The 17644-nt window shown below is 30.5% G+C and overlaps 1 protein-coding gene and 1 pseudogene across 3 annotated transcripts; both read left to right on the top strand.

The window, feature by feature from the left end:
• The first annotated feature begins 1239 nt into the window (after positions 1-1239).
• Positions 1240-6664, top strand: LOC107900456 (cucumisin). Of its 3 annotated transcripts, XM_016826058.2 has the most exons (11): positions 1240-1612; positions 1717-1805; positions 2020-2108; positions 3178-3427; positions 3561-3925; positions 4013-4074; positions 4166-4266; positions 4397-4618; positions 4696-4807; positions 5738-5951; positions 6043-6664. In XM_016826058.2, the coding sequence occupies exons 1-11, from the start codon at positions 1505-1507 to the stop codon at positions 6051-6053; spliced, it is 1623 nt and encodes a 540-aa protein (XP_016681547.2). In that variant the 5' UTR covers positions 1240-1504; the 3' UTR covers positions 6054-6664. The 3 variants fall into 3 exon arrangements, with proteins under 3 accessions (XP_016681547.2, XP_016681546.2, XP_040951952.1); XM_016826057.2 differs by having other exon boundaries at positions 3561-4074; XM_041096018.1 differs by lacking the exon at positions 6043-6664 and having other exon boundaries at positions 1399-1612; positions 3561-4074; positions 5738-5982.
• Positions 6665-11816: 5152 nt separating this feature from the next.
• On the top strand, positions 11817-16991 carry LOC107943444 (cucumisin-like; annotated as a pseudogene).
• Positions 16992-17644: the final 653 nt, after the last annotated feature.

Genomic DNA, 17644 nt, shown 5'->3' with positions numbered 1-17644 from the left:
GACCAAACAATAGTAATTAAATCTATTTGGTTAAATTCTATTATTCGTCCTGCATTATGTGTAAAGTTAGAGATTTAGTTCATGTTCTCGAATTGGATCGTTCTTAGTATTATATTTTCTGAATTTCGAAATTTTAATCTTAATGTAAACGGCAACTGTTAAATCTATTAATTGATTTTCTCTGAGTAATATATGGAGATGGCAAGTTGACATGACATTACATATGCGATACTATATTTAACATGTTAAATTTTAAAAATAACAGAACTTAATTAATGTGATAGTTTTCATTTGGTCAAGATTAAAACTTATAAGTATAGAGATTGAAAATGACTAAATTAATATTTAGGTACTAAATCCACAACTTATTCAAAATATAGTATCTAATAACAGAATTTAACCTATTTTCTCCTATTCTAACTTCGTGCTTAAGTTTGTTACTTATTCAAATCCCTTTAGAAATACCTAAAATTCTATATAAACTTATTTCTCAGTATATGTATATATTCTTTTTGTTAAAATAAAATCCGAAAATTTAAAACTCAAAATTATCATAGATAATTCTAAAAATTTTTAAAAATACTATCAAGAGCTCACCCTTAAATAATACCTAAGAAAAAAAATTTTAGAACATTATTATAAAATAAATTATCGAATAAAATAATAATAATAATAATTTATTTAATAGGAACAATTTAGCTAATAATTTCTCAGTCTCAAAATACTTTTCTCCATCTTTAATGAAAATAATAATAATATTGAAAAATAGTTCAGTACTAGTTGTAGCAATTGGTGACACCCAATTTATTGGTACTAAAGAAAAATCAAAATGTGTGGGTCAATACATTCATTGACAGCTGGTTTTTCCCATTCCTTACTCCATTTCCCTATCTTTTTGTGAGATTTCATATGTTGATACCCACACAAATATAAAAATCTAGGAACACTTACTTAATAAGCTACCATGGTAGGAAATAGACATAATGCACGATTATTTTTAAAAATTAAAAATTTAATCCAAACATAAATAAAATAAATGGTTTATCCAATTTCTTTTTAAATATAATTACATTTAAAGAAATAATTATAACATTATATATTAGACCAAAATTCATGTCCAGTTTTAAATATTAATATCCCAAATATAATTTATAACGAAAGTAATGCAAAAATATGACCGCTAGAATCTAATCATTTTACCCTAATCCTATAAATAGGAGGTCATTATTTTTTATGAGCAACAAAATGAGAGCTTCATTCATTCTTCTTGATTTTCTCATATTTCTTTTTTCTAAAATTTTCGCATTTTATTAAAATTACAGTAAAGAAAATTTGTAGTAATTATTTTAAATATTATCCCAAATATAAATTAAAACAAAAAAAAAGAAAGTATGAAAAGTTTGAATTTCTAATATAATTTATTTCCACAAAGACTATAAGACTTTTAGCATATATTTTTCTCCATAAATATACTACTTGGAAAAGTTGTGTGAGCATTGTTTCAATGGAGGGAGGAAGATATCTACTTCATTGCTTTCTTTTAGCTCTTCTTACTACCAAAGCAGCATCTCATCTTTTTCAATCCAATGCCAATGCCAATGCCAATCGAAAGGTTAATATTGGATTTAATTTCTTGTCATTTTCTTTTTCTAAAATTTCCATTGGTGGTGAGCTTCATTTTAAGAAAAATAAAAATTGTAATCGGTGAATATTCAGAGCTATATTGTGTATATGGGTGACCGACTTAAAGATGGAGCTTCCACAGCTTTGCTTCATGGCAGCATGGTACAAGATGTTTTTGGCAGGTGTGTAAACATATGCTGCCTCTGATTGTTTTTCTTAAATATCTGTATCTGATATTTATATCGTATATATATATAAACAGGGACCAAGGTAAAAGGGCAGTCAATAACCTTAGCTCCTCCTAATAATTGTAATAATTAATTATAATTATTCCCAAAACAAAATAAAACCTACTACTGGTGATTGAGATTGAGCATGCAATTGGAATGAATGCAGTGAGTCGAAGACAGTGCTGTACAGCTACAAAAAGAGTTTTAATGGGTTCGTGGTGGATTTGACTGAGGAAGAAGCACAAAAAATGGCCGGTAAGTGTAACACTCCAACCTCACATTTAAAATTTCTTCAAATCCATTATGATATATACACAAACATTTAAGTTTGTATTTATCAATTATTTTTTATGAGATAAAAGCAGTGTTATTTGTATTGAATCAGATTGATAGGTCAGATTGGTTGAATAAAAGCGATCAATATATTGATCTGAAAACAAGAGTTAGAATTGATTTTTGAGTGAATCACTTGGGTTCAATTAAAAAAAATTAGAAATCAAAATAAAAAATTGACGTTTGAATTATCGATTTTATAATATTTATGAATTTTGAATTAATTATTTAATTATTATTAGTTCAACATTTAAATTGAGCAAACCAATTTGACTTAACAGATGATTTGAATGATTCGATCAAGGGTTAGATTGTTAAATTTTTGACAAAATTATAAGAATTTCAACTAAAAAAGAGAGCGTTATATTTTCAAGTAGACTTGTAACCGGACATATTCAATTGATTCCAAATTTGATTATTTTAGATTGAGTCAATTCAGGCTTTAAAATTTTTATATTACTTGGGAGTTTGAATCATTTTTGAGTTCAGGTCAATTTCAAAATTGAATCATTTAGGTTTTTCAATTGAGCTTTTTGGGTTTTTTTCATTCGGATTTGACACTTAAGTTTGGTTCATTTTTTAGTTCAAATTTGAGCCAGTTCCAAGGGTGAAATCATGAATTTTTTAGTGATCCAAAATAAAATTACAAAATTTTGAAGGGATCAAGGTTAAAATTTTTATATTAAAAAGCTTAAGTTATATTATTAATCTTTTGAAGATGCTAAAAAAATACAATTTTTTGGGAAGGATTAAAGAGTTCTCATTGAACCAAGGTGAGGGTCAAGACCTTACCATGCCCCTCTGGTTTCATATTGTTACTTTTTATATCAAATCAAGTTAGATCAAGTTCATATTCGAGTTAAACAAATTAAAATTTCAAGTTCGAGTTATAATAATAGGTCTACTTTAAAAGTCAAAGCGGAAATACTCTGTGGATTAAGACGTAGATCTTCGAGCTTAATTTGAATTTTGGTTGTTTGGATATGTTCAGGAATGAAGGGCGTAGTATCAGTGTTTCCAAATGAAAAGAGAAAACTACATACAACAAGGTCATGGGATTTTATGGGATTCCCTCAACAAGTTGAAAGAGCAACCATGGAAAGTGATGTTATCATTGGAGTTTTAGACACTGGAATTTGGCCTGAATCTCTAAGCTTTGATGACAAAGGACTTGGTCCACCTCCTTCCAAATGGAAAGGCAGTTGCCAATTTCAACCACAAGACAATTTCACTTGCAACAAGTAAATTTTGTTTCTTTTTTTGGGTTATGTTACTGGGTTTAGGGGTGCGTTTCGGATACAAGTATATGTTCGATATGGGAGAAATCTTAGTGCTTCAAATGTCTAACTAAAATTGCTATATGTTCAAATGCAGCAAGATCATAGGTGCAAAATATTACCGCAGCGATGGACTGTTTTTACCGGATGACTTTGAATCTCCAAGAGACGCCGACGGTCATGGGACTCATACTGCTTCCACGGCAGCAGGGAGTTTAGTCGACGGTGCAAGTCTCTACGGCTTTGGTTCAGGAACAGCTCGAGGAGGGGTTCCATCAGCACGCATCGCGGTGTACAAAATATGTTGGTCCGATGGTTGTGAGGATGCCGACATTCTCGCGGGATTCGATGATGCGATCTCTGATGGAGTCGATATTATATCAATTTCAGTCGGCGGAGGACAGACCAGAGACTATTTCGAAGATGCGATCAGTATCGCATCTTTTCACGCCATGAAAAACGGTATACTGACTGTAAGTTCGGCAGGTAACGAAGGCCCTGGACGTTCAACGATCTCTAATTTCTCACCGTGGTCGCTTTCTGTGGCAGCTAGCACCATCGATCGCAAGTTTTCCACCAAGGTTCAACTTGGCAACAACAAGATTTATGAGGTAATATAAATACATGCATGATTTATAATCATATATCAATTTTATGATTTATAATGATAGTTATTATATATATATGTATGGTTGTATGTAGGGAGTATCAATAAATACATTTGATCTCAAGAATAAAACGTACCCTATGATTTATGGCGGAGACGCAGCAAACACTACTTCAACATCTACTACATCATCGAGGTAACATAAACTTAGCCTTTTTTTTTCTTTTTTAATTGATCTAGTTCCACATGTGTAAAACTAAAGTATTTTATCTTTTCGTATCTCTTTATACTATTAATATTTTAATGATCCAATCGTTGAAGTGCAGATTCTGTTTTCCGAATTCATTGGATAAAAATTTGGTGAAGGGTAAGATTGTTCTCTGTGATACGAAACGCAGTAAGGGGATAGGAGCCCTTTTGGCTGGTGCAGCTGGGACCGTGGCTCGAGACCAGGTCGGGATTGACCATTCTAACCTTTTTCCTTTGCCTGCATCTTGTTTTAACTTGGTTGACGGTCGCAACATTTTTCAGTACGTAAACTCCACCAGGTACGATTACTCAATACGAATATAATATGAATACACAAATGAATATCATGTAAGACTTTGCCTATATGTTTTTGTAGTGCTCCAACAGCAACTATATTCAGGAGTAGTGAGGTTAATGACTCATTGGCTCCTTATATCATCTCTTTCTCGTCGAGAGGTCCGAATCCGATTACACCCGAGATTATTAAGGTAAATTGATGGAAAATTAAATGGTTTGACTTTTTTCCTTTCAATAATTGTGTCCAATATATAAAACATAAACATCTTTTAAGGTAAATATAGAAGTATTCGTGGGTCGACGGATTTAATTCAAGCCTACTTGTATTAGTAAATATTTAATCGAAATTTGTTTAAGTTTGTCGATATTAGGGGTGAGTTTAGTTTAGTTTGGTCGTTTTTTTTAAAATCGTTTATCATAATTCAATTCGATTCTCGATTTATCCTTATTTAGATTTTTAGATTTATTTTGACAAAATGAGTTTTATTTTATATCTTTTGAATATCATTTGATAAAATTTCAACTTTTTTTGTTTATAAATATTTCTAGAAAAATTATTTTTTCAAGTAAATAAAAAATAAACTATATCTTTTATATGGTAATTTTAAAAAATATTTCTATATAGAACTTTTAAGTTATTTTCACTATTTTAAATATAAAATGTTTATTTTTTAAATCATAAAAATTAAAATTAATTATAAATTAAACAAAAAAGTAGCATTTGGCTCAGTTCGGATAACCATAATATTTTAACTTGTATTCCATCATCTAAACACCTCGATTTGGATCAATCTTTGATTTTTTTTATTTTCTTACTCAATTCTAAACAATATAATTTTTAAAATTATAGTATTCTATTATTTTTATTTTATTAAAAATTTAAAAATAGATAACTTAAAATATTTTTTTGATGCGATATAAATTACAATTTAATATAAGAAAATAAAACAATATATTATAGATTTAGAAAAAAAAGGGTTAGGTGAGGCTGAGCGTGATTTTGCTAAAGCTTTGGTTTAATATTTTTATCTAAATCTTTCCAAATATATTATTGCATATGATTTTGCAGAAACTTGTGATGGATTGATGGGTTTTTTTTTTCATTAAATTGTTGTTTGCAGCCAGATATATCAGCACCAGGGGTTCACATTCTAGCAGCGTGGTCTTCAATTTCTCCTGTTTCTTCAGTTCCAGGCGACAACAGGTTCGTGACATTCAACATAATCTCAGGAACATCAATGTCTTGTCCTCATGTTTCTGGTGCAGCTGCCTACGTTAAATCATTTCATCCCACATGGTCTCCTGCTGCTATTCAATCTGCCCTTATGACCACAGGTAATTAATTGTAAACCTCATAACAAATATGTTTTATAGTTCGATTAGGTACAACTTTCACTTAAATTTCCAATTGCAATGTTAATTGCAGCCGCCCCATGAGCTCTGGCATCAACATGGAAGCTGAATTTGCATTCGGTTCAGGCCATTTGAATCCTTTAAAAGCTGCAAATCCAGGTCTAGTATACGATGCTAATGAAACCGATTACATAAACTTCTTATGCGGACAAGGATACGCCACTCGGCTAATACAATTATTATCCAAAGACAACTCCACTTGTCCTAAAGACACTAATGGGACAGTTTCGGAACTAAACTACCCTTCCTTTGGTCTTTCCACTTCGCCATTGAAACCATTCAGCCGTACCTTCAAAAGGACCGTCACAAACGTGGGATCTCCGACGGCGGTTTACAGAGCTAACCTGAGTTTTCCGACAGGTACGTTGAAAATCAGGGTTAACCCCGATGTTCTGTCGTTCACATCGGTGGGACAAAAGCTGTCTTTTGAAGTAATAGTGGAAGCGACAATGGATAAAGCTATGGTGTCTGGTGCTTTAGTGTGGGACGATGGTGAGCACAAAGTGAGGAGTCCCATCGTTGCGTTTATATGAACATCCTTCTATTTTGTTAACTCCATGTTTGTACGATGTAATTGGCTGCTTCATGTCTCTGTTTGCTTTCTGTGGTAATAAAACTCTTAAAATTATATGCTATATTGAAATTTTGATTTTTCGTATATAATCTAGTTATCTCTATGATTGAAAATTTAAAGCTCAAGTCCGACTCAATTTTTATGTTTCTAATATTTTATATTACATTATTTTTATATATTATATCATTTATAAAAATTAAATCTATAGTACTATATAATACTACTATAATCTAAAAATTAAAAAATGTTAGGTAACTATATATAAAATTTTAATAAATAAAAAATATATAAAGTTATTAAATATTAAATTAAAAATAATATAAATATATATTTTATTTTTTAAAAATAATATAGGCAGATCTAAAATAGATTTAAATTAGTTATTTATAAATATGAGTTAATTTAAACAAAATTTTAAGCCAAGGAGAACTTATAAAATATGTTAATAGCAAGCTTAGGCGTAACTTAATCCTAAGTTTTCTAAATTTTTGTGGGTAATAATTACAGCCAGATTTGTCAGCACCAGGGGTTGATATTGTAGCTGCATGGTCTTTAGCTTCACCAGTTTCCCAAAATAGAGGCGCGATAATAGATGGGTTCCATTTAACATAATCTCAGGCACATCAATGGCTTGTCCCCATGTTTCTGCCGCAGTCGTTTCATCCCACTTGGTCTCCTTCTGCTATCAAATCTTCCCTTATCACTACAGCTTCCCGTATGAGTTCATGCATGAACTCGGACGCTGAGTTTGCATACGGATCAGGCCATTTGAACCCAATCAAAGCTATAAATCCAGGCTTAATCTACGATTCCAATGAAGTTGATTACATAAATTTTTTTATGCGGACAAGGATATGACACTTGGTTTCTTCGACAAGTTAATAGGGATAATGCAACATGTTCTGCAGCAACAAATGGAACAGTACTTTCGGATCTAAACTATCCTTCATTTGCTGTTTTCACTTCTTCAACAACTGTTCGTCGTGTTTTCAATAGAACTGTTACGAATGTGGGATCTCCGATGGCAACGTATAGAGCAAGAGTGAGTTTTCCGACAAGAACAGCTAGAGTCCGAGTTAACCCTAATGTTTTGTCGTTTACATCTGTGGGGCAAAAGCTGTCTTTTCAAGTAATAATTGAAGGAACAATGGATGCATATCTATGGTTTCTGGTTCTTTAGTGTGGGATGATGGTGTGCGTAAAGCGAGGAGTCCAATAGTTGTATTTGCTTCAATATCATAGCTGTGAAAACCTGAAATTTGAAAAGGCTAAACTACCAAAAGTGCCCTTGAAGTAGATTACATTCATTAAATAAGTCCCTATATTTTTTGTTGTACCCAAATAAGTTATTATACTTTTATTTGTATTTGAATTAGCTCTTATTGTAAATGAAATAATGATTTATATTAAGAGTTTTATTTAGATATAACTTAAATTTTAAGGGTTTATTTGTATACAGGTTAGAGATTAAGTCTTATATGGTATCAATAAAAGTTGCATAAACTACAATTGTGGTCACTCAACTATTAGTAAATTTCTTTTTTGATCACCTAACTATCAAAAGTTACAACATGGTCACTTAATTATTTGATTTTTTATTTTGGTCACTCAACTATGGAAAGTTACAAAATGTTCACCAAACTATTCAATTTTGTCTTTTTTTGGTCTAGGCTAATGGTGACAGCTTTTAAAATTGGCATAATAGTAACTTTAACCCTTGACATTTATACATTGTATAAATTTAGTCTTGATTCAAAAAAATCTTACCCTCAACGTTTACATATTGAGAAATTTGGTCTTTTTTGAAGTTTTATTTTGTGACACTTTCACCTAAAAAGCTAAAAAAAACAATTTTATTAGTTGAATTTGATTGATATACAAAAAATGGAAATCCCAAAAAATTCTAAGATAATAATTTTAATCTTTTCTCATTCTTTTAAAATTAACCTTCATGCAACAAAGAAAAGTAAAATTGCAAAAAAAAAAAACCAAATTACACATTGTGTAAATGTTGAGAGTTAATTTTTTAGAATCAATTCTAAATTGACATAATTTATAAATATTTAGTGTTAAAGTTGCTATTATGTCAATTTTAAAAGCTATCACCGTTAGCTAGTTAGTGACCAAAAAAGACAAAATTGAATAGTTGGGTGACCAATTTGTAATTTTTCATAATTGTGTGACTAAAAAAATTTACTAATAGTTGGATGACTACTAATTTAGTTTACCCATAAAAGTTTAATGGTTTATTTAAGTATAGTAAAAGTATAAGCGCTTTATCTAAATAAAGTGATGATAAAATTCAAGGTCTTATTTAATATATGGGTAAACTATACTATTAGTCACTAAATAAAGGGTAATCTTAGTTTTGGCCACTAACTTAAAAAAGATACAATTTGATTATTAAATTATTCAAAAGTTTTCATTTAAGTCACTGAACTGTTTAAAATTTTTTATTTAAGTTACTAAGCTATTAGGTCTTTTTTTTTTAAAGTTCCACCAACAAGCTCTAAATGATGATCGATATGATGGATTAGTACCCATCTATGAGTAGAAGAATATACCTGAAGTCCAAGTCGATCTGACGGTCAGTATCGAAGATCAGAAAAAAAAGCTATTTGAATTTTGGTCCGTAGATTCATGATGTCCAAAATTGTTTTATGAAAAAAAAAACAAACTGCAAAAGAGAATGGGAAAAAGAACTTTTGATTGGTGCAGGCAGTACGGATAGAGAAAACCATATAGCACCGATTTTAAGAGTCCAGTGACTTAAATGAAAACTTTCGAATAGTTCAATGACTAAATTGTAACTTTTTTAGTTAAGTGACCAAAACGAAAACTTATCTATAATTTAGTGACTAATGTAGTCTACCCTTAACATATTAACCTTTGAAAATGTAGATTCTAATTTTATTAGTTGCTTATTAATTAAGAATTAGTACTCAAAAGGCGTTTTAATGTCAACTTTAACCAAATTGATAAAAGTTAAGAAGATGAAAATCTAAAATTGACATTATGCATTTTTGTAATATTTTTCTTGCGTCCCCATACAGACCGACGAATAATGCCAAGAGGTCATTTTCACCTCTTTAAACTAAAATCAAACTGATTTGCAATATTTTCTCCTATTCTAACACTATGTCTCTCTCTGGACATGTTAGGAGACAAATTAGTTCGTTATTTATTTCCACACCCTCTAGAATTTTAGCTAAAATGTTATATAAAAATCATTTTTTTATATTAGAGTTATTTATTTGAAAAATAATTTTTCGAAAAATGATTATGAAAACTAAAAAATTTTATATAGCAAGTAGACACCCAAGGTATAAAAATTTACAAATTTATCACTAACATTATTATTAAATTGTTAATAGAAAAGATGACTTTTATCTAATTGGTATAATAATATATGTAGCTTTTAAATTTATATATTTTATTATTTTAATTTTAATTCTAAATTAAATCAATCGATTCAATCTCTACATATACAAATTTTATCGATTCGATTGTCAAATACGTAAATTAGCGATTAATGAGGTTTACCCTTTTTTTGGTTGCTTCCCATACACGCCACCAAAGAATGCCCAATAAAACCATATAATGTCATTCTACCACATACAAGCTAAAGTCAAACTGATTTATCATATTTTCTCCGGTCAAATTCTGCCATTAGAACATGTATTTTACATAAATTGTAGATTTAATACATGTATTTTAATTTGATCAATATTAGTCTATTTATTTTTTTAATTTTAAAAAAATTAATCCTGACCAAACAATAGCAATTAAATCTATTTGGTTAAATTTTATTATTAGTCCTGCATTATGTGTAAAGTTAGGGATTTAGTTCATGTTCTCGAATTGGATCGTTCTTAGTCTTATATTTTCTAATTTTCGAAATCTTAATCTTAATGTAAACGACAACTGTTAAATCTATTAATTGGTTTTTTGTGAGTAATATATGGAGATGGCAAGTTGACATGACAGAACATATGCGATAATATATTTGACGTGTCAAATTTTAAAAATAACAGAACTTAATTAATGTGATAGCTTTCATTTGGTCAAGATTAAAACTTTAAAAGTATAGAGATTGAAAATGACTAAATTAATATATAGGTACTAAATTCACAACTTATTCAAAATATAGTGTCTAATAATAGAATTTAACCTATTTTCTCCTATTCTAACTTCGTGGTTAAGTTTGTTACTTATTCAAATCCCTTTAGAAATACGTAAAATTCTATATGAAACTTATTTTTCAATATATGTATATATCTTTTCTTTTTGTTAAAATAAAATCCGACAACTTAAAACTCAAAATTATCATAAATAAATTTAATTTTTTAAAAAAATATAATCAAATCAAACTGAATTCACCCTTAAGTAATACTTTAAGAAAAAAAATAAAACATTATTATACAATAAATTATCAAATAAAATAATAATTTATTTAATAGGAACAATTTACCTAATATTTTCTCAATCTCAAAAATACTTTTCTCCATCTTTAATGAAATAATAATAATATTGAAAAGTAGTTCACTAGTTGTAGCAATTGGTGACCCCAAATTTATTGATACTAAAGAAAAATCAAAATGTAGGTCATATGTTCATACCCACAAAAATATAAAAATTTAGGAACACTTATTTAATGAGCTACCATGGTAGGAAATAGACATAATACACGATTATTTTTAAAAATTAAAAATTTAATCCAAATATAAATAAAACAAATGGTTTATCCAATTTCTTTTTAAATATAATTATATTTAAAGAAATAATTATAACATAAAATTCATGTTCAGTTTTAAATATTATCCCAAATGTAATTTATAACGAAGGTAATGCAATAATATGATCGTCAGAATCTGATCATTGCAATATGGCCTTTGAATTTCCTGAACTATTTTACCCGAATCCTATAAATAGGAGGTCATTATTTTTTATAAGCAACAAAATGAGAGCTTCAGTCATTCTTCTTGATTTTCTCATATTTCTTTTCTCTAAAACTTTGACATTTTACTAAAATTACTGTAAAGGAAATTTTGTAGTAATTATCCAACAAATTTATATACAATTTTAAATATTATCCCAAATATAAATTAAAACAAAAAAAAAAGTATGAAAAGTTTAAATTTCTAATATAATTTATTTCCACAAAGACTAAGACTTTAGCATCTATTTTTCTCCATAAATATACTACTTGGAAAAGTTTGTTATTTATTTTTGTGTGAGCATTGTTTCAATGGAGGGAGGAAAATATCTACTTCATTGCTTTCTTTTAGCTCTTCTTACCACCAAAGCAGCCTCTCATCTTTTTCAATCCAACGCCAATGCCAATCGAAAGGTTAATACTGGATTTAATTTCTTGTCTTTTTTTTTTCTAAAATTTCCATTGGTGATGAACTTCATTTTAAGAAAAATAAAAATTGTAATCGGTGAATATTCAGAGCTATATTGTGTATATGGGTGACCGACTTAAAGATGGAGCTTCCACAGCTTTGCTTCATGGCAGCATGGTACAAGATGTTTTTGGCAGGTGTGTAAACATATGCTGCCTCTGATTTTTTTTCTTAAATATCCGTATCTGATATTTATATCGTATATATATATATAAACAGGGACCAAGGTAAAAGGGCAGTCAATAACCTTAGCTCCTCCTAATAATTGTAATAATTAATTATAATTATTCCCAAAACAAAATAAAACCTACTACTGGTGATTGAGATTGAGCATGCAATTGGAATGAATGCAGTGAGTCGAAGACAGTGCTGTACAGCTACAAAAAGAGTTTTAATGGGTTCGTGGTGGATTTGACTGAGGAAGAAGCACAAAAAATGGCCGGTAAGTGTAACACTCCAACCTCACATTTAAAATTTCTTCAAATCCATTATGATATATACACAAACATTTAAGTTTGTATTTATCAATTATTTTTTATGAGATAAAAGCAGTGTTATTTGTATCGAATCAGATTGATAGGTCGGATTGGTGGAACAAGACCGATCAATATATCGATATGAAAACAAGAGTTGAATTGATTTTTGAGTGAATCACTTGGGTTCAATTAAAAAAACTAGAAATCAAAATAAAAAATTGGCGCTTCAATCGATTTTATAATATTTATGATTTTTGAATTAATTATTTAATTATTATTAGGTCAACATTTAAATTGAGTGAACCAATTTGAATTAACAGATGATTTGAATGATTCAATCAAGGGTTAGATTGGTAAACTTTAGACAAAATTATAAGAATTTCAAGTAAAAAAGAGAGCGCTATATTTTCAACTAGACTTGTAACCAGACATGTTCAATTGATTCCAAATTTGATTATTCTAGATTGAGTCAATTCAAGTTTTAAAATTTTTATATTACTTCGAGTTTGAATTATTTTTGAGTTCAGGTCAATTTCAAAATTGAATCATTCAGATTTTTCAATTGAGCTTTTTGAGTTTTTTCCATTCGGATTTGGCACTTAAGTTTGGTTCATTTTTTAGTTCAAGTTGAACCAGTTTCAAGGGTGAAGCAATGAAGTTTTTAGAGATCCAAAATAAAATTATAAAACTTTGAAGGGATCAAGGTTAAAATTTTTATATTCAAAAGCTTAAATTATATTATTAATCTTTTGAAAATGCTAAAAAAATACAATTTTTTGGGAAGGATTAAAGAGTTCTCATTCAACCAAGGTGAGGGTCAAGACCTTACCATGCCCCTCTGGTTTCATATTGTTACTTTTTATATCAAATCAAGTTAGATCAAGTTCATATTCGAGTTAAACAAATCAAAATTTCAAGTTCGAGTTATAATAATAGGTCTACTTTAAAAGTCAAAGCGGAAATACTCTGTGGATTAAGACGCAGATCTTCGAGCTTAATTTGAATTTTGGTTGTTTGGATATGTTCAGGAATGAAGGGTGTAGTATCAGTGTTTCCAAATGAAAAGAGAAAACTACATACAACAAGGTCATGGGATTTTATGGGATTCCCTCAACAAGTTGAAAGAGCAACCATGGAAAGTGATGTTATCATTGGTGTTTTAGACACTGGAATTTGGCCTGAATCTCTAAGCTTTGATGACAAAGGACTTGGTCCACCTCCTTCCAAATGGAAAGGCAGTTGCCAATTTCAACCACAAGACAATTTCACTTGCAACAAGTAACTTTTGTTTCTTTTTTTGGGTTATGTTACTGGGTTTAGGGGTGCGCTTCGGATACAAGTATATGTTCGATATGGGAGAAATCTTAGTGCTTCAAATGTCTAACTAATATTGCTATATGTTCAAATGCAGCAAGATCATAGGTGCAAAATATTACCGCAGCGATGGACTGTTTTTACCGGATGACTTTGAATCTCCGAGAGACTTCGACGGTCATGGGACTCATACTGCTTCCACGGCAGCCGGGAATTTAGTCGACGGTGCAAGTCTCTACGGCTTTGGTTCAGGAACAGCTCGAGGAGGGGTTCCATCGGCACGCATTGCGGTGTACAAAGTATGTTGGTCCGATGGTTGTCAGGATGCCGACATTCTCGCGGGATTCGATGATGCGATCTCTGATGGAGTCGATATTATATCAATTTCACTCGGTGGAGGACGGACCAGAGACTATTTCGAAGATGCGATCGATATCGCATCTTTTCATGCCATGAAAAACGGTATACTGACTGTAAGTTCTGCGGGTAACGAAGGCCCTGGACGTTCAACGATCTCTAATTTCTCACCGTGGTCGCTTTCCGTGGCAGCTAGCACCATCGATCGCAAGTTTTCCACCAAGGTTCAACTTGGCAACAACAAGATTTATGAGGTAATATAAATACATACATGATTTATAGTCATAGATTTATAATGATAGTTATCATATATATATATGTATGGTTGTATGTAGGGAGTATCAATAAATACATTTGATCTCAAGAATAAAACATACCCTATGATTTATGGTGGAGATGCACCAAACACTACTACAACATCTAGTAGATCATCCAGGTAAATAAACTTAGCTTCTCTTTTTTTAATTGATCCAGTTACACATGTGTAAAATTAAAGTATTTCATTTTTTAATATCTTTTTATACTATTAATATTTTAGTGATCTAATCATTTAAGTGCAGGTTATGTTTTTCGAATTCATTGGATAAAAATTTGGTGAAGGGTAAGATTGTTCTTTGTGATACGATACGCACTAATGGGATAGGAGCCCTTTTGGCTGGTGCAGCTGGGACCGTGGCTCGAGGCCAGGACAGCATTGACTATTCTAGCCTTTTTCCTTTGCCTGCATCTTGTTTTAACTTTGTTGACGGTCGCAACATTTTTCAGTACGTAAACTCCAGCAGGTACGATTACTCGATACGAATACAATATGAATACACAAATGAATATCATGTAAGACTTTGCCTATATGTTTTTGTAGTGCTCCAACAGCAACTATATTCAGGAGTAGTGAGGTTAATGACTCATTGGCTCCTTATATCATCTCTTTCTCGTCGAGAGGTCCGAATCCGATTACACCCGAGATTATTAAGGTAAATTGATGGAAAATTTAATGGTTTGACTTTTTTTTCTTTCAATAATTGTGTCCAATATATAAAACATAAACATCTTTTAAGGTAAATATAGAAGTATTCGTGGGTCGATGGATTTAATTCAAGCTTACTTGTATTAGTAAATATTTAATCCAAATTTGTTTAAGTTTGTCGATATTAGGGGTGAGTTTAGTTTAGTTTGGTCGTTTTTTTAAATCGTTTATCATAATTCAATTCGATTCTCGATTTATCCTTATTTAGATTTTTAGATTTATTTTGATAAAATGAGTTTTATTTTATATCTTTTGAATATCATTTGATAAAATTTCAACTTTTTTTTTATAAATATTTCTAGAAAATTTATTTTTTCAAGTAAATAAAAAATAACCAATAACTTTTATATGGTAATTTTAAAAAATATTTCTATATAGAACTTTTAAGTTATTTTCACTATTTTAAATATAAAATATTTATTTTTTAAATTATAAAAATTAAAATTAATTATAAATTAAACAAAAAAAAGTAGCATTCGGCTCAGTTTGGATAACCATAATATTTTAACTTGTATTCCATCGTCTAAACACCTTGATTTGGGTCAATCTTTGATTTTTTTTTTTTGCTCAATTCTAAACAATATAATTTTTAAAATTATAGTATTTTAATATTTTTCTTTTATTAAAATTTTAAAAATAGATAACTTAAAATATTTTTTGATGGGATATAATTTACAATTTAATATAAGAAAAAAAACAATATATTATAGATTTAGAAAAAAAATGGTTGGGTGAGGCCGAGCGTGATTTTGCTCTTGAATGATAAAAAAGCTTTGGTTTAATATTTTTATCCAAATCTTTCCAAATATATTAAAGTATATGATTTTGCAGAAACTTGTGACGGATTGATGGTTTTTTTTTTTTTCATTAAATTGTTGTTTGCAGCCAGATATATCAGCACCAGGGGTTCACATTCTAGCAGCGTGGTCTTCAATTTCTCCTGTTTCTTTAGTTCCAGGCGACAACAGGTTCGTGACATTCAACATAATCTCAGGAACATCAATGTCTTGTCCTCATGTTTCTGGTGCAGCTGCCTACGTTAAATCATTTCATCCCACATGGTCTCCTGCTGCTATTCAATCTGCCCTTATGACCACAGGTAATTAATTATAAACCTCATAACAAATATGTTTTATAGTTCGATTAGGTACAACTTTCACTTAAATTTCCAATTGCAATGTTAATTGCAGCCGCCCCCATGAGCTCTGGCATCAACATGGAAGCTGAATTTGCATACGGTTCAGGCCATTTGAATCCTTTAAAAGCTGCAAATCCAGGTCTAGTATACGATGCCAATGAAACCGATTACATAAACTTCTTATGCGGACAAGGATACGCCACTCGGTTAATACAATTATTATCCAAAGACAACTCCACTTGTCCTGAAGACACTAATGGGACAGTTTCGGAACTAAACTACCCTTCCTTTGGTCTTTCCACTTCGCCATTGAAACCATTCAGCCGTACCTTCAAAGGACCGTCACAAACGTGGGATCTCCGACGGCGGTTTACAGAGCTAACCTGAGTTTTTCGACAGGTACGTTGAAAATCAGGGTTAACCCCGATGTTCTGTCGTTCACATCGGTGGGACAAAAGCTGTCTTTTGAAGTAATAGTGGAAGCGACAATGGATAAAGCTATGGTGTCTGGTGCTTTAGTGTGGGACGATGGTGAGCACAAAGTGAGGAGTCCCATCGTTGTGTTTATATGAACATCCTTCTATTTTGTTAACTCCATGTTTGTACGATGTAATTGGCTGCTTCATGTCTCTGTTTGCTTTCTTTGGTAATAAAACTCTTAAAATTATATGCTACATTGGAATTTTAATTTTTCAGAGATAATCTAGTTATCTCTGTTGACACCATTTTTTGGATGAAAAAACGGGGTCGACTTGGGTTTTGACGAAAACAAAAAAAACGGGAGTCGCCACCAATCCTTTTTGATGAGGTGTGATTGGGTCACCTCGTAAAAGTGGTTGTTTTTAATAAACGGTTTAATTTTATTAAAACAATGAGTTTAGTCCACGAAATTCAGAAAAACGAGTTCGGGAGTCGGTTACGCACGAGGAAAGATTAGCATCCTCGATACGCCCAAAATTGGTACCTAGTTGATTACTTAATGTCTTAGTGTCGAAAAACCGAAAACTTTAAAGAAATTTAAAAATACGATCCTTGTATTAAAACGTTGAAAATTTTCAAAGAAAGGGCATATTTCACGTTATTCGAGAAAGAGAATCATATCCAGTAAGTTAGGACATAATATCTCGAATTCCCAATACATAAAAATGCTTGTTTAAAAGATATTTTAGCTATCTCGAATTTAAAAATGAGATCACGACCAATAAGTTAGGACGCGATTTTGTTTTTAAAACCCGAGATTATTTAGAATTCGAGTTTAAAAAGATTCGTGCATTTGGGTTTACCGTGAAAATCGAAACCCAGTAAGTTAGGGTACGATTTTCTCGAA

This window comes from Gossypium hirsutum, chromosome D06 (assembly GCF_007990345.1).
Source record: "Gossypium hirsutum isolate 1008001.06 chromosome D06, Gossypium_hirsutum_v2.1, whole genome shotgun sequence".
Lineage (NCBI taxonomy): Eukaryota > Viridiplantae > Streptophyta > Magnoliopsida > Malvales > Malvaceae > Gossypium > Gossypium hirsutum.
Note: the sequence above shows the minus strand (reverse complement) of the source record. Positions and strands in the feature narration are given on the sequence as shown.

What these genes read in the sequence shown, in the direction of transcription:
- LOC107900456 (XM_016826057.2), top strand. Translation starts at nt 1,505, where the DNA reads ATGGAGGGAGGAAGATATCTACTTCATTGCTTTCTTTTAGCTCTTCTT. An exon ending in ATGCCAATGCCAATCGAAAG is followed by an intron (nt 1,613 to 1,716) that starts GTTAATATTGGA and finishes GTGAATATTCAG; the next exon opens with AGCTATATTGTGTATATGGG. An exon ending in AGAAGCACAAAAAATGGCCG is followed by an intron (nt 2,109 to 3,177) that starts GTAAGTGTAACA and finishes GGATATGTTCAG; the next exon opens with GAATGAAGGGCGTAGTATCA.